The sequence below is a fragment of the Macaca nemestrina genome, chromosome 3 (assembly GCF_043159975.1).
Source record: "Macaca nemestrina isolate mMacNem1 chromosome 3, mMacNem.hap1, whole genome shotgun sequence".
NCBI classification, from domain to species: Eukaryota; Metazoa; Chordata; class Mammalia; order Primates; family Cercopithecidae; genus Macaca; species Macaca nemestrina.
The window spans coordinates 78,693,177-78,706,168 of record NC_092127.1 but is presented as its reverse complement, the minus strand read 5'-3'; the positions used below and the strand labels follow the sequence as shown (position 1 = coordinate 78,706,168).

At 40.0% G+C, this 12,992-nt stretch overlaps 1 protein-coding gene across 1 annotated transcript; it reads left to right on the top strand.

Moving 5' to 3' along the window:
• The first annotated feature begins 2,903 nt into the window (after positions 1–2,903).
• LOC105486249 (putative protein ZNF321) lies at positions 2,904–3,601 on the top strand. Its single transcript, XM_011749007.2, is given in 2 exon segments — positions 2,904–3,558; positions 3,561–3,601. Coding segments are annotated over 2 exon segments (696 nt in total).
• Positions 3,602–12,992: the final 9,391 nt, after the last annotated feature.

Here is a 12,992-nt window from a genome sequence, read left to right as displayed (position 1 = left end):
TCCATGCCTCTCTCCTACGTTCTCCCAGCCTTATGCATTCCTCGGCTTGTAGACGGCCTTCACCCTGTGTCTTTACATTGTCTTCCCCTTACTACTATCTGTCTGTATACACATTTCTCCCCCTTTTAAAGTCAGGACATAAGTCATAATGGATTAGGGCCCACCCTAATGACCTACCTCATTTTAACTTGAACATCTTTAAAGACCCTTCCTTCCTTCCTTTCTTTTTCTTTCTTTCTTTCTCTATTTCTTTCTTTTTCTCTCTTTCTTTCTTTCTTTCTTTCTTTCTTCCTTTCTTTCTTTCTTTCTTTCTTTCTCTCTCTTTCTTTCTTTCTTTCTGTCTCCTTCCTTTCTTTCTTCTTTCTTTCTTTTCTTATTTTCTTTCTTTCTTTCTTTCTTTCTTTCTTTCTTTCTTTCTTTCTTTCTTTCTTTCTTTCTTTCTTTCCTTCTTTCCCTCCCTTCCTTCCTTCCTTCCTTCCTTCCTTCCTTCCTTCCTTCCTTCCTCCTTCCTTACTTCCTTCCTTCCTTACTTTTCTTTCTTTCTTTCTTTCTTTCTTTCTTTCTTCTTCTTTCTTTCTTTCTTTCTTTCTTTCTTTCTTTCTTTCTTTCTTTCTCTCTCTCTTTCCTTCTTTCTTTTTCACAGAGTCTCACTCTGTCACCCAAGCTGGGGCACAATGGTGTCATCACGGCTCACTGCAGAGGTTCCAGGGTTCTAGCAATTCTCCTGCCTCAGCCTCCTGAGTAGCAGGAATTACAGGTGCCTGCCCCCACACCCAGCTAATTTTGTAATTTTAGTAGAGACGGCGTTTTACCACGTTGGTCAGGCTGGATCACTCAAGTGATCCACCTGCCTTGGCCTCCCAAAGTGCTGGAATTATAGGTGTAGGCCATCGTGCCCGGCCCATGTTTCTAAATAAGGTCATATTCACAGGGACTGGGAGTTAGGAATTCAGCATCCTTTACAACCCATAAGAATTAGTAACCTTAATTAATCTGCAAAGTAAATGAGGGAACAGAGGCCAAAGAGGGTAAACCACTATCAGATGCCTAGAACCCAGGCACGAGGACTCATTACTTCAGCCCTTCATCCTCTGTGTGTGTTCACAGTTCCCATTTAAATATGTATGTTATATTAAGGACTCAACAGTAATTTGGAGTTTGGGAAAATTTCATATTCTGCCTTGATGGATTGGCAGATGAGACGTGTTTTAGGCAGAACCTGTTTATCAATAGGTGAGTGGCTATGAAATGGGGGTAGAAACACACAGGGAAGAAACTAGATGATCTGCTGAAAATTAGAAGAAAAATGAGCTGCTGGACCTGCCAGCTGGCACCACTGCTCAAGTGGATTATGAGCTGAATATAGAAAATGTTAGGGAACAAAGAGCTGTGTGAGTGTTCACAGCTGCTCTCCTCACATGTGTGACCCCTTCCCAAACATATTTTTTGAACGAACCACTTTCAGCAGGAAAGTGGTCTCTCTACGAGGAATAACAAACAAGACAGTCTCTACAACTGCTTGGGCAAAGAGAAGCTTTGCCATGGAGGGGTCTGCTCTTACCTGTGTTCTACAGAATGCTCTGCAGAGAAACACTCACTTTGTTCATGATTTGTCTAATTCCTGGAAAACATCAGCACTATAATTTAGGATTAGAGTCTATTGAAAAGATTTGCCGGCATTTAAAAAATATCAGGAAACAATGCGGTGAACTGCAGAGTTTCTGAGAAATCCAGAATAATTTGGCCCACACATTTCCTCTCAATTGAGAACACAAGGTTTGGAATCAGGCCAGGTGACCTAGGTTATAGCTCTGGATCTAACTACATGACCTTGTCCAAGTTACTTAATGTTCATAAACCTCCATTTATCTATCAATAAACAGGCCTAATAATACATACATACCTCATGGGGATGCTGTGAAGATGAGATGAAATCCATCATCAAGGAATGTTAGCTAGAATCAGAATCCTCATCACTACTACATTCTCGAAGTCTCCTTAGATTCAAATTGAACATTTTTAGGAATTATTTTTAAAAATAAAATCTACCTTTTCTTTGTAAATTTGCTTTTTAGTTTAATGCTTAATGTTTTGGTCAGTTGAATGAACTCTTTCAGCATCCTAAAATTATGTTAATATTCAGGACAATATTGCTTACTAAACTGTTTGGATTAGAAAATACTGCATGAATGCAGTAAATTCTCTGGATTCAGAGTCCAGAGTGCTCACCATTACATCACAGAGCCCTATGATAAAATGCAGTAAATTCTCTTGTCAGGATTGCAAACTGACTCAATTGAAAGAATACTGTTTTATTTTTCTTATTTATTTATTTAGACAGAGTCTCTGTAGCCCAGGCTGGAGTACAATGGTGTGACCATAACTCACTGCAGTCCTGAATATCAGGGTTCAAGTGATCCTCCCATCTCAGCCTCCCAAGTAGCTGGAACTACAGATATGCACTACCATGCCTGACTAATTTTAAATTTTTTTGTAGAGATGGTGTCTTGCTCTGTTGCCCAGGCTGGTCTCAAAGTCCTGAACTCAAGTGATCCCCCACCTTCGCCTCCCGAAGTGTTGGGATTACAGGTGTGAGCCACTGCACCTAGCTAGGGAAAAGAATACTAAATGTGAACATCAAGAACCTTGATGTTATTTAACAGCCTTGTCACTAGCCAGTGATATGTCCTCCAGTGCCTTAAATCTTGGCTTCCTTCTTCATCAGATTTAGTAACTAAAGAAGCATAAATGAGTAAGCAATAAAGGACTCATAAAAGAAAGGGTCTTGTGTTCTCTGGTGCTGCTATACCAGGGAAGTGGGGTCCCCACAGACCTGGAAATTCTGGCCCCTCTTTCTCAACTGAGTACAAATTGAGACGTCTGGGATTGATTTCCAAAGACTCATGTTATGTAAGGAAGCCACCAACAAGAGCAAAGAAAAGGAACCAGGGATAGCTCTTCCTCAGGGACACTTGACTTTCAGGGATGTGGCTATAGAATTCTCAGTGGAGGAGTGGAAATGCCTGAACCCTATGCAGAGGGCTTTATACAGGGAAGTGATGTTGGAGAACTACAGGAACCTGGAGTCTGTGGGTAGCTCTTTAAAATCCATGATGGAGTTCTCATCAACAGGGCAAAGCAATACAGAAGTGTTCCACACAGGGACGTTGGAAAGACATGAAAATTATCACATTGGAGATTTTTGCTTCCCAGAAATTGAGAAAGATATTCATGACTTTCAGTTTCAGTGGCAAGAAATTGAAAGAAATGGCCATGAAGCACCCATGACAGAAATCAAAGAGTTAACTGGTAGTACAGACCGACATAATCAAAGTCATGCTGGAAACAAGCCTATTAAAGACCAGCTTGGATTAAGCTTTCATTTGCATCTGCCTGAACTGCACATATTTCAGACTGAATGGAAAATTGGTAATCAAGTGGACCAGTCTACCAATGATGCTTCCTCAGCTTCAACATCCCAAATAATTTCTTGTAGGCTCAAAACCCATATTTCTAATAAGTATGGGAAGAATTTCCTCCATTCTTCATTATTCACACAAATACAGGAAGTACACATGAGAGAAAAACCTTTCCAATGTAATGAGTGTGGCAAAGCCTTTAATTATAGCTCACACTTAAGGAGACATCACGTAACCCATTCAAGAGAGAAACAATATAAATGTGATGTATGTGGCAAAGTCTTTCATCAGAAGCAATACCTTGCATGCCACCATAGAGTTCATACTGGAAATTAGTTGGCAATCTAAAACTGGGATTTCAGCAGTAAAGACTGAAAATGTCAAAATTAGGATAATTGCTTGGACAGAATATTTGATGTTATTAGAGTGAATTATAAGTTGGATGATAAATTTATAGATATGAAAAGAGCTAGATGACCATAAATTATCTTTGGGAAGAAGAGTGGGAACTAGAGGGAGAGAGGTCAAGAGAGATTCACAAGAGTCTATGCATCATTATAAATGTGCACATGTCCTCATGGTCAGGCAGTAATGTTTGAAGATACAGGTGAGTGCCTGAAATGAAGAAATACAACTTTTGCTAAAACAACATGCTGACCAAAAATAAAAATAAAAAGAAGAAGAAGGCCGGTCACGGTGGCTCACGTCTGTAATCCCAGCACTTTGGGAAGCTGAGGTGGGTGATCATCTGAGATCCGGAGTTCAAGACCAGCCTGGCCAACATGGCGAAACCCTGTCTCTACTAAAAATAAAAAAATTAGCTGGGTATAGTGGCATGTGTCTGTAATCCCAGTTACTGGGGGGCTGAGGCAGAAGGATCGCTTGAACCTGGGAGACAGAGTTTGCAGTGAGCCAAGGATAAGAAAAAGAAAAGAAAGACAAGAGAAAAAAGTATTTGGGCCTAACAAAGTACTGAGTAGGCATGAGGTCGGAGAGTCAATGTCCATTGAATTTAACCCTTAAGAAATTTTTTTGTGGCTTTCAACACTGCTGGTTCATCAGAGGAATAGATGGGTTACAAACCATCTTGCTGGGAATCAATAGGAAAGTAAATGATGTGAAAGTAGAGAGAAATCCTTTGCGTTTAGGAGTGAAAAGAAGCAAAGACTCCATACGGTAGTCAAAAGGGATGAGGAGGGGAAGGGAAGAGAAATATGTCATCTATGGAGATAGAGGGAAGGAAGCATATTATCAGGGAAAGGTTGAGGTGAGATCACAGGGCACTCACATAATCAAGTGGAATTAAGCTTTGAAATGTTAGCCTAAAATAGTAATAATCTTTACATATTTACTTATTTGGCAGAATGATTAGCTGAGAAGCAAACTCTTTGTTAAAAGCAACTTCTCTGTTTCTGGAATTCATCCTTATTATTTTAAATAAAGGTAGACTGTAACTAGACTAAGTTATAAATGTGTTGGTGTTAAAGGTGTGATATTACCTTATTAATTTGAATGGCTGGCGCTGATTTCCTCCAATTTAAAAATTTTATTTAGCTAGTCCAGGGAGTCTTGTTTTGCTTGACAGCTGCCTCTGATGCTGGCACACAGTGACCTCTTTCCAACCTTTTGCATCCAGCCTTTATGAGAAGGGGAGCTAACAAACTAATTAGACTGGTAGCTTAAAAAAATATCAATCTTGGTGCACACCCAGGCCAAAAAGTCTTACATATACAAAACCAGAACATTTGTATCTGCCCAACTGTGCAAGACTGCTAGCCTCAGGCTTTTATCTCACACTTAAAAACCGGTTTTATTTCGCACTTTGGAATACTGTGTAGAAGTCTGACACATTTGTAGGATTAAAAATGACATTTGAAATGATGAGATCTACATTGGGAAAATTAAGTGTGAACAGATTTGGAGATATAACTGAACAATTTGTCACTGATGGAAATGTGCAAGCTCTGCCTCCCGAGTTCAAGTGATTCTCCTGCCTCAGCCTCCTGAATAGCTGGGACTACAGGCGCCTGCCACCATGCCTGGCTAATTTTTGTATTTTTAGTAGAGATGGGGTTTCAGCACACTGGCCAGGCTGGTCTCGAACTCCTGACCTCATGCCATCCACCCACCTTGGCCTCCCAGAATGTTGGGATTACAGCCGTGAGCCACTGCACCCACCCAAAAAGGGGTTAATTTCTTATACCGCATAAAGAAAAAAAAATGTATTAATAGTTGGCTTGTGAAATATGGTATTTTCTGCCCAGCTCCTGGTAGAATTGTTTTTGCTGAACATGACTATCATGTCAGTGGGGTTTTAGTTATCAGTGCCAGAAGGGAAGTCAAAGATAAGGCACAATATTTCTCAATCCACTGGCCACCTGCATCAGAATTACTTAAGGTGTTGTTTAAGGAAATGCAGCTTCAGGCGGGGCATGGTGGCTCACACTTGTAATCCCAGCACTTTGGGAGGCCGTGGCAGGTGAATCCCGAGGTCAGGAGTTTGAGAACAGCCTGGCCAATATGGTGAAACCCTGTCTCTACTAAAAATACAAAAATTGGCTGGGTGTGGTGGCACACACCTGTAGTCCCAGCTGCTTGGGAGGCTGAGGCAGGAGAATCGCTTGAACCCGGGAGGAGGAAGTTACAGTGAGCAGAGATGGTGCCACTGCACTCCAGCCTGGGCAACAGAGCAAGACTCCATCTCAAAAAAAGAAAATGCAGATTCCAAGTTTTCATACTGGATCTACTGAATCTCTGCAGGAGGGTCCTGATAATTTACTATTTTAATAAGCACTTAGGTGTTTCTTATGAAAACCAAAGTTTGAGAACTAGATTTTGAAACATACAACTATACTTAGATTCAGTACTGTTCAGAGGGAGCAAAAATTGGTGTATCCTTTATAATGTGCCAATTTTTCATGCAATCTCTTTACCAGAATTTAAAATGTACACATCCTTTGACATAGCCATTCAATTTCTAGGAATTTATCTAACAGAATAATTGAATAAGTGTGCATGGACATTTGTTAAAACAAACTGTCCATTACAAAATTGGCTATTGTAGGAGAAAAGTGGTAATAACGTAAATGCCTATGAAGGAATGTTATGTATCAAATACTGTTCTAAGCACTTCAAAAGCAGTTAAGTCATTTAATCCTCATAACGTTATATAGTAATAGAATATAAAACATATATTAAAATATAATCTTAATACTATTATTATCCCTCATTTTACAGATGACAAAGCTGAGGCACAGAACAATTAAGCACTTATCCAACACACTGCCGGTAAGCGGCACAGCCAGGACACAAAGCCAGGTAGTCTGGCTCTAGAGTCTGTGGGCTTAATCCTGCACTATTTGCCTCTCTCAACATTCTACTGCCTTCACATAATCATTATATATATTTTTAATTTACAAAAATTAAATTTAAACATGAGTGAGCTAGTATAGGTGGCTTTCTTTTTCTTTTTCTTTCTTTATTTTATATACTTTACGTTCTGGGATACATGTGCAGAACATGCAGGTTTGTTACATAGTATACACCTGCCATGGTGGTTTGCTGCACCCATCAAACCGTCATCTGCATTAGGTAGTTCTCCTAATGCTATCCCTCCCCTAGCCCTCCACCCCGCAAAAGGCCCCGGTATGTGATGTTCCCCTCCCTGTGTCCCTGTATTCTCATTGTTCAACTCCCAATTATGAGTGAGAACGTGTGGTGTTTGATTTTCTGTTCCTCTGTTAGTTTGCTGAGAATGATGGTTTCCAGCTTCATCCACGTCCCTGCAAAGGACATGAACTCATACTTTTTTATGGCTGCATAGTATACTGTGTTGTATATGTGCCACATTTTCTTAATCCATTCTATCATTGATGGACATTTGGATTGGTTCCAAATCTTTGCTATTGTGAACAGTGCCGCAATAAACATACATGTGCATGTGTCTTTATAGTAGAATGATTTGTAATCCTTTGGGTATATACCCAGTAATGGGTCAAATGGTATTTCTGGTTCTAGGCCCTTGAGGAATAGCCACACTGTCTTCCACAATGGTTGAGCTAGTTACACTCCCACCAACAGTGTAAAAGTGTTCCTATTGCTCCACATCCTCTCCAGCATCTGTTGTTTCCTGACTTTTTAATGATCACCATTCTAACTGGCATGAGATGGTATCTCATTGTGGTTTTGATTTGTATTTCTTTGATGACCAATGATGATGAGCTTTTTTTTCATGTTTGTTGGATGCAAAAATGTCTTTTTTTGAGAAGTGTCTGTTCATATCCTTTGCTCACTTTTGAATGGGGTTGTTTGTTTTTTTCTTATAAATTTGTTTAAGCTCTTCATAGGTGGTGGATATTAGCCCTTTGTCAAATGCATAGATTGCAAAAACTTTCTCCCATTCTGGAGGTTGCCTGTTCACCCTGATGGTAGTTTATTTTGCTGTGCAGAAGCTCTTGAGTTTAATTAGATCCCATTTGTCAATTTTGGCTTTTGTTGCCATTGTTTTTGGTGTTTTAATCATGAAGTCTTTGCCCTTGCCTATGTCCTGAATGGTATTGCCTAGGTGTTGTTCTAGGGTTTGTATGGTTTTAGGTCTTACGTTTACATCTTTAATCCATCTTGAGTTAATTTTTGTATAAGGTGTAAGGAAAGGGTCCAATTTCAATTTTCTGCATATGGCTAGCCAGTTTTCCCAAAACCATTTATTAAATAGAGAATCCTGTCCCCATTTCTTTTTTTTGTCAGGTTTGTTAAAGATCAGATGGTTGTAGATGTGTGGTGTTATTTCTGAGGCCTCTGTTCTGTTCCATTGGTCTATGGTACCATTGGTACCATTGTTTTGGTACCAGTATCATGCTATTTTGGTTACTATAGTCTTATAGTATAGTTTGAAGTCAGGTGGTGTGATGCCTCCAGCTTTGTTTTTTTTTTTTTTTTTTTTTTTTTTTTTTTTTGCATAGGATTGTCTTGGTTATACAGGCTCTTTTTTGGTTCCATATAAAATTTAAAGTAGTTTTTTCTAATTCTGTAATGAAAGTCAGTGGTAGCTTGATGGGGATAGCATTGAGTCTGTAAATTACTTTGGGCAGTATGGCCATTTTCACCATATTGATTCTTCCTATCCATGAGCATGGAGTGTTCTTCTGTTTGTTTGTGTTCTCTTTTATTTTGTTGAGCAGTGGTTTGTAGTTCTTTTTGAAGAGGTTCTTCACATCCCTTGTAAGTTGGATTCCTAGGCCTTTTATTCTCTTTGAGGCAATTGTGAATGGGAGTTCACTCATGATTTGGCTCTCTCTCTATTATTGGTGTATAGGAATGCTTATGATTTTTGCACAGTGATTTTGTATCCTGAGATTTTGCTGAAGTTGCTTATCAGCTTAAGGAGATTTTGGGCTGAGATGATGGGGTTTTCTAAATATACAATCATGTCATCTGCAAACAGGGACAATTTAACTTCCTTTCTTCCTATTTGAATACACTTTATTTCTTTCTCTTGCCTGATTGCCCTGGTCAGAATTTCCCATACTATGTTGAATAGGAGTGGTGAGAGAGGACATCTTTGTCTTGTGCCAGTTTTCAAAGGGAATGCTTCCAGCTTTTGCCCATTCAGTATGATATTGGCTGTGGGTTTGTCATAAATAGCTCTTGTTATTTTGAGATATATTCCGTCAATACCTAGTTTATTGACAGTTTTTAGCATGAAGGGGTGTTCAATTTTATTGAAGGCTTTTTCTTCATCTATTGAGATAATCATGTGGTTTTAGTCATTGGTTCTGTTTATATGATGTTTATTGATTTGCATATGTTGAACCAGCCTTGCATTCTAGGGATGAAGCCAACTTGATGGTGGTGAATAAGTTTTTTGATGTGCTGCTGGATTCAGTTTGCCAGTATTTTACTGAGGATTTTCACATAGATGTTTATCAGAGATATTGAACTGAAATTTTCTTTTTTTGTTGTGTCTCTGCCAGGTTTTGGTATCAGGATGATGCTGGCCTCATAAAATGAGTTAGGTAGGATTCCCTCTTTTTCTATTGTTTGGAATAGTTTCAGAAGGAATGGTACCAGCTCCTCTTTGTACCTCTGGTAGAATTCGGCTGTGAATCCATCTGGTCCTGGGCTTTTTTTTGGTTGGTGGGCTATTAATTACTACCTCAACTTCAGAACTTGTTATTGGTCTATTCAGGGATTCAACTTCTTCCTGGTTTAGTCTTGGGAGGGTGTATGTGTTCAGGAATTTGTCCATTTCTTTTAGATTTTCTAGTTTATTTGTGTAGAGGTGTTTATAGTATTCTCTGATGGTAGTTTGTATTTCTGTGGGATTGGTGGTGATATCCCCTTTATCATTTTTAATTGCGTCGATTTTAATTGTGTCTATTTGATTCTTCTCTCTATTCCTTCTGTATAAGTCTGACTAGCAGTCTATGTATTTTGTTGGTCTTTTCAAAAAACCACCTCCTGGATTCATTAATTTTTTGAAGGGATTTTTGTGTCTCCATCTCCTTCAGTTCTACTCTGATCTTAGTTATTTCTTGTCTTCTGCTAGATTTTGAACTTGTTTACTTTTCCTTCCCTAATTCTTTTGTGATGTTAGGGTGTCGATTTCAGATCTTTCTTTCTTTCTCTTGTGGGCATTTAGTGCTATAAATTTCCCTCTAAATGCTGCAGTAGCTGTGTCCCAGAGATTCTGGTACATTGTGTCTTTGTTCTTATTGGTTGCTAAGAACTTATTTATTTCTGCCTTAATTTCATTATTCACCCAGTAGTCATTCAGGAGCAGGTTGTTCCGTTTCCATGTAGTTGTGCAGTTTTGAGTGAGTTTCTTAATCCTGAGTTCTAATTTGATTATACTGTGGTCTGAGAGACTGTTTGTTATGATTTTCATTGTTTTGCATTTGCTGAGGAGTGTTTTACTTCCAATTATGTGGTCAATTTTAGAATAAGTGCAATGTGGTACTGAGAAGAATGTATATTCTGTTGATTTGGGGTGGATAGTTCATATATAACTATTAGGTCCGCTTCGTCCAGAGATGGGTTCAAGTCTTGAATATCCTCGTAAATTTTCTGTCACGTTGAACTGTCTAATATTGACAGTGGGGTGTTAAAGTCTTTCACTATTATTGTGTGGGAGTCTAAGTCTTTTTGTAGGTCTCTAAGAACTTGCTTTATGAATCCAGGTGCTTCTGTATTGGGTGCATATATATTTAGGATAGTTAGTTCTTCTTGTTGTATTGATCCCTCTACATTATGTAATGCCCTTCTTTGTCTTTTTTGATCTTTGTTGGTTTAAAGTCTATTTTATCAGAGACTAGGATTGCAATCCCTGCTTTTATTTTTTTGCTTTCCATTTTCTTGGTAAACCTTCCTCCGTCATTTTATTTTGAGCCTGTGTGTGTCTTTGCATGGGAGATGGGTCTCCTGAAAACAGCACACTGATGGGTCTCGACTCTTTATCCAATTTGCCAATCTGTGTCTTTTAATTGGGGCATTTAGCCCATTTACATTTAAGGTTACTATTGTTATGTGTGAATTTGATCCTGTCATTATGATGCTAGTTGGTTGTTTTGCCCATTAGTTGATGTAGCTTCTTCATATTATCGATGGTCTTTACAATTTGATATGTTTTTGCAGTGGCTGGGATGGGTTTTTCCCTTCCGTATTTAATGCCTCCTTCAGGAGCTCTTGTAAGGCAGGCCTGGTGGTGACAAACTCTCTCAGCATTTGCTTGTCTGTAAAGGTTTTTATTTCTCTTTCACTTATGAAACTTAGATTGGCTAGATATGAAATTCTGCATTGAAAATTCTTTTCTTTAACAATGTTGAATATTGGCCCTCACTCTCTTCTGGCTTGTAGGGTTTCTGCAGAGAGATCTGCTGTTACTCTGATGGGCTTTCCTTTGTGGGTAACCTGACCTTTCTCACTGGCTGCCCTTAACATTTTTTCCTTCATTTCAACCTTCATGAATCTGATGGTTGTGTATCTTTGGGTTGTTCTTCTAGAGGAATGTCCTTGTGGTGTTCTCTGTATTTTCTGAATTTGAATGTTGGCCTGTCTTGCTAGGTTGGGGAAGTTCTCCTGGATAGTATCCTGAAGAGTGTTTTCCAACTTGGTTCCATTCTCCCCATCACTCTCAGGTACACCAATCAAATGTAGGTTTGGTCTTTTCACATGGTCCCATATTTCTTGGAGTCTTTGTTCGTTCCTTTTCATTTTTTTTTCCTCTAATTTTGTCCTAACGCTTTATTTCATTAAGTTGATCTTCAATCTCTGATATCCTTTCTTCCACTTGGTTGCTGTGGGTATTGATACTTGTGTATGCTTCACAAAGTTCTTGTGCTGTGTTTTTCAGCTCCATCAGGTCATTTATGTTCTTCTCTAAACTGGTTATTCTAGTTAGCAATTCCTCTTACATTTTTTCAAGGTTCTTAGCGTCCTTACATTGGGTTAGAACATGCTCCTTTAGCTCGGAGGAGTTTGTTATTACCCACCTCTGAAGCGTACTTCTGTCAATTCATCAAACTTATTCTCCATCCAGTTTTGTTCCCTTGCTGGCAAGGGGTTGTGATCCTTTGGAGGAGAAGAGGTGCTCTGGTTTTTGGAATTGTCTGCCTTTTTACACTGGTTTTTCCTCATCTTCGTGGATTTATCTACCTTTGGTCTTTGATGTTGGTGACCTTTGGATGGGGTTTCTGTGTGGACGTTCTTTTTGTTGATGTTGGTACTATTCCTTTCTGTGGGTTGTTTTCCTTCTAACAGTCAGGCCCCTTTGCTGCAGGTCTGCTGGAGTTTGCCAGAGGTCCACTCCAGACCCTGTTTGCCTCGGTATCACCAGTGGAGGCTGCAGAACAGCAAAGATTGCTGCCTTTTCCTTCCTCTGAAAGCTTTGTTTCAGAGGGGCACTGGCCAGATGCCAGCCAGAGCTCTCCTGTATGAGGTGTCTGTCAACTCCTGCTGTGAGGTGTCTCCCAGTCAGGAGGCACGGGGTCAGGGACCCACTTGAGGACATACTCTGTCCCTTAGCAGAGCTTGAGCACTGTGCTGGGAGATCTGCTGCTCTCTTCAGAGCAGGCAGGCAGGAATGTTTAAGTCTGCTGAAGCTGCACCCATAGCTGCCCCTACCCTGAGGTGCTCTGTCCCAGGGAAATGGGAGTTTTATCTATAAGCCCCTGACTGGGGTTGCTGCCTTTCTTTCAGAGATGCCCTGCCCTGAGAAGAGGAATCTAGAGAGGCAGTCTGGCTACAGCGGCTTTGCTGAGCTGCAGTGGGCTCTGCCCAGTTCGAACTTCCTGGTGGCTTTGTTTACACTGTGAGGGGAAAACCCCCTACTGAAGCCTCAGTAATGGTAAACGCCCCTCCCCCCACCAAGCTTGAGCATCCCAGGTCGACTTCAGACTGCTGTGCTGGCAGTGAGAATTTCAAGCCAGTGAATCTTAGCTTGCTGGGCTCCATGGGGGTGGGATCCTCTGAGCTAGACCACTCAGCTCCCTGACTTCAGCCCCCTTTCCATGGGAGTGAACGATTCTGTCTCGCTGGCATTCCAGGTGCCACTGGGGTATGAAAAAAACTTCTGAG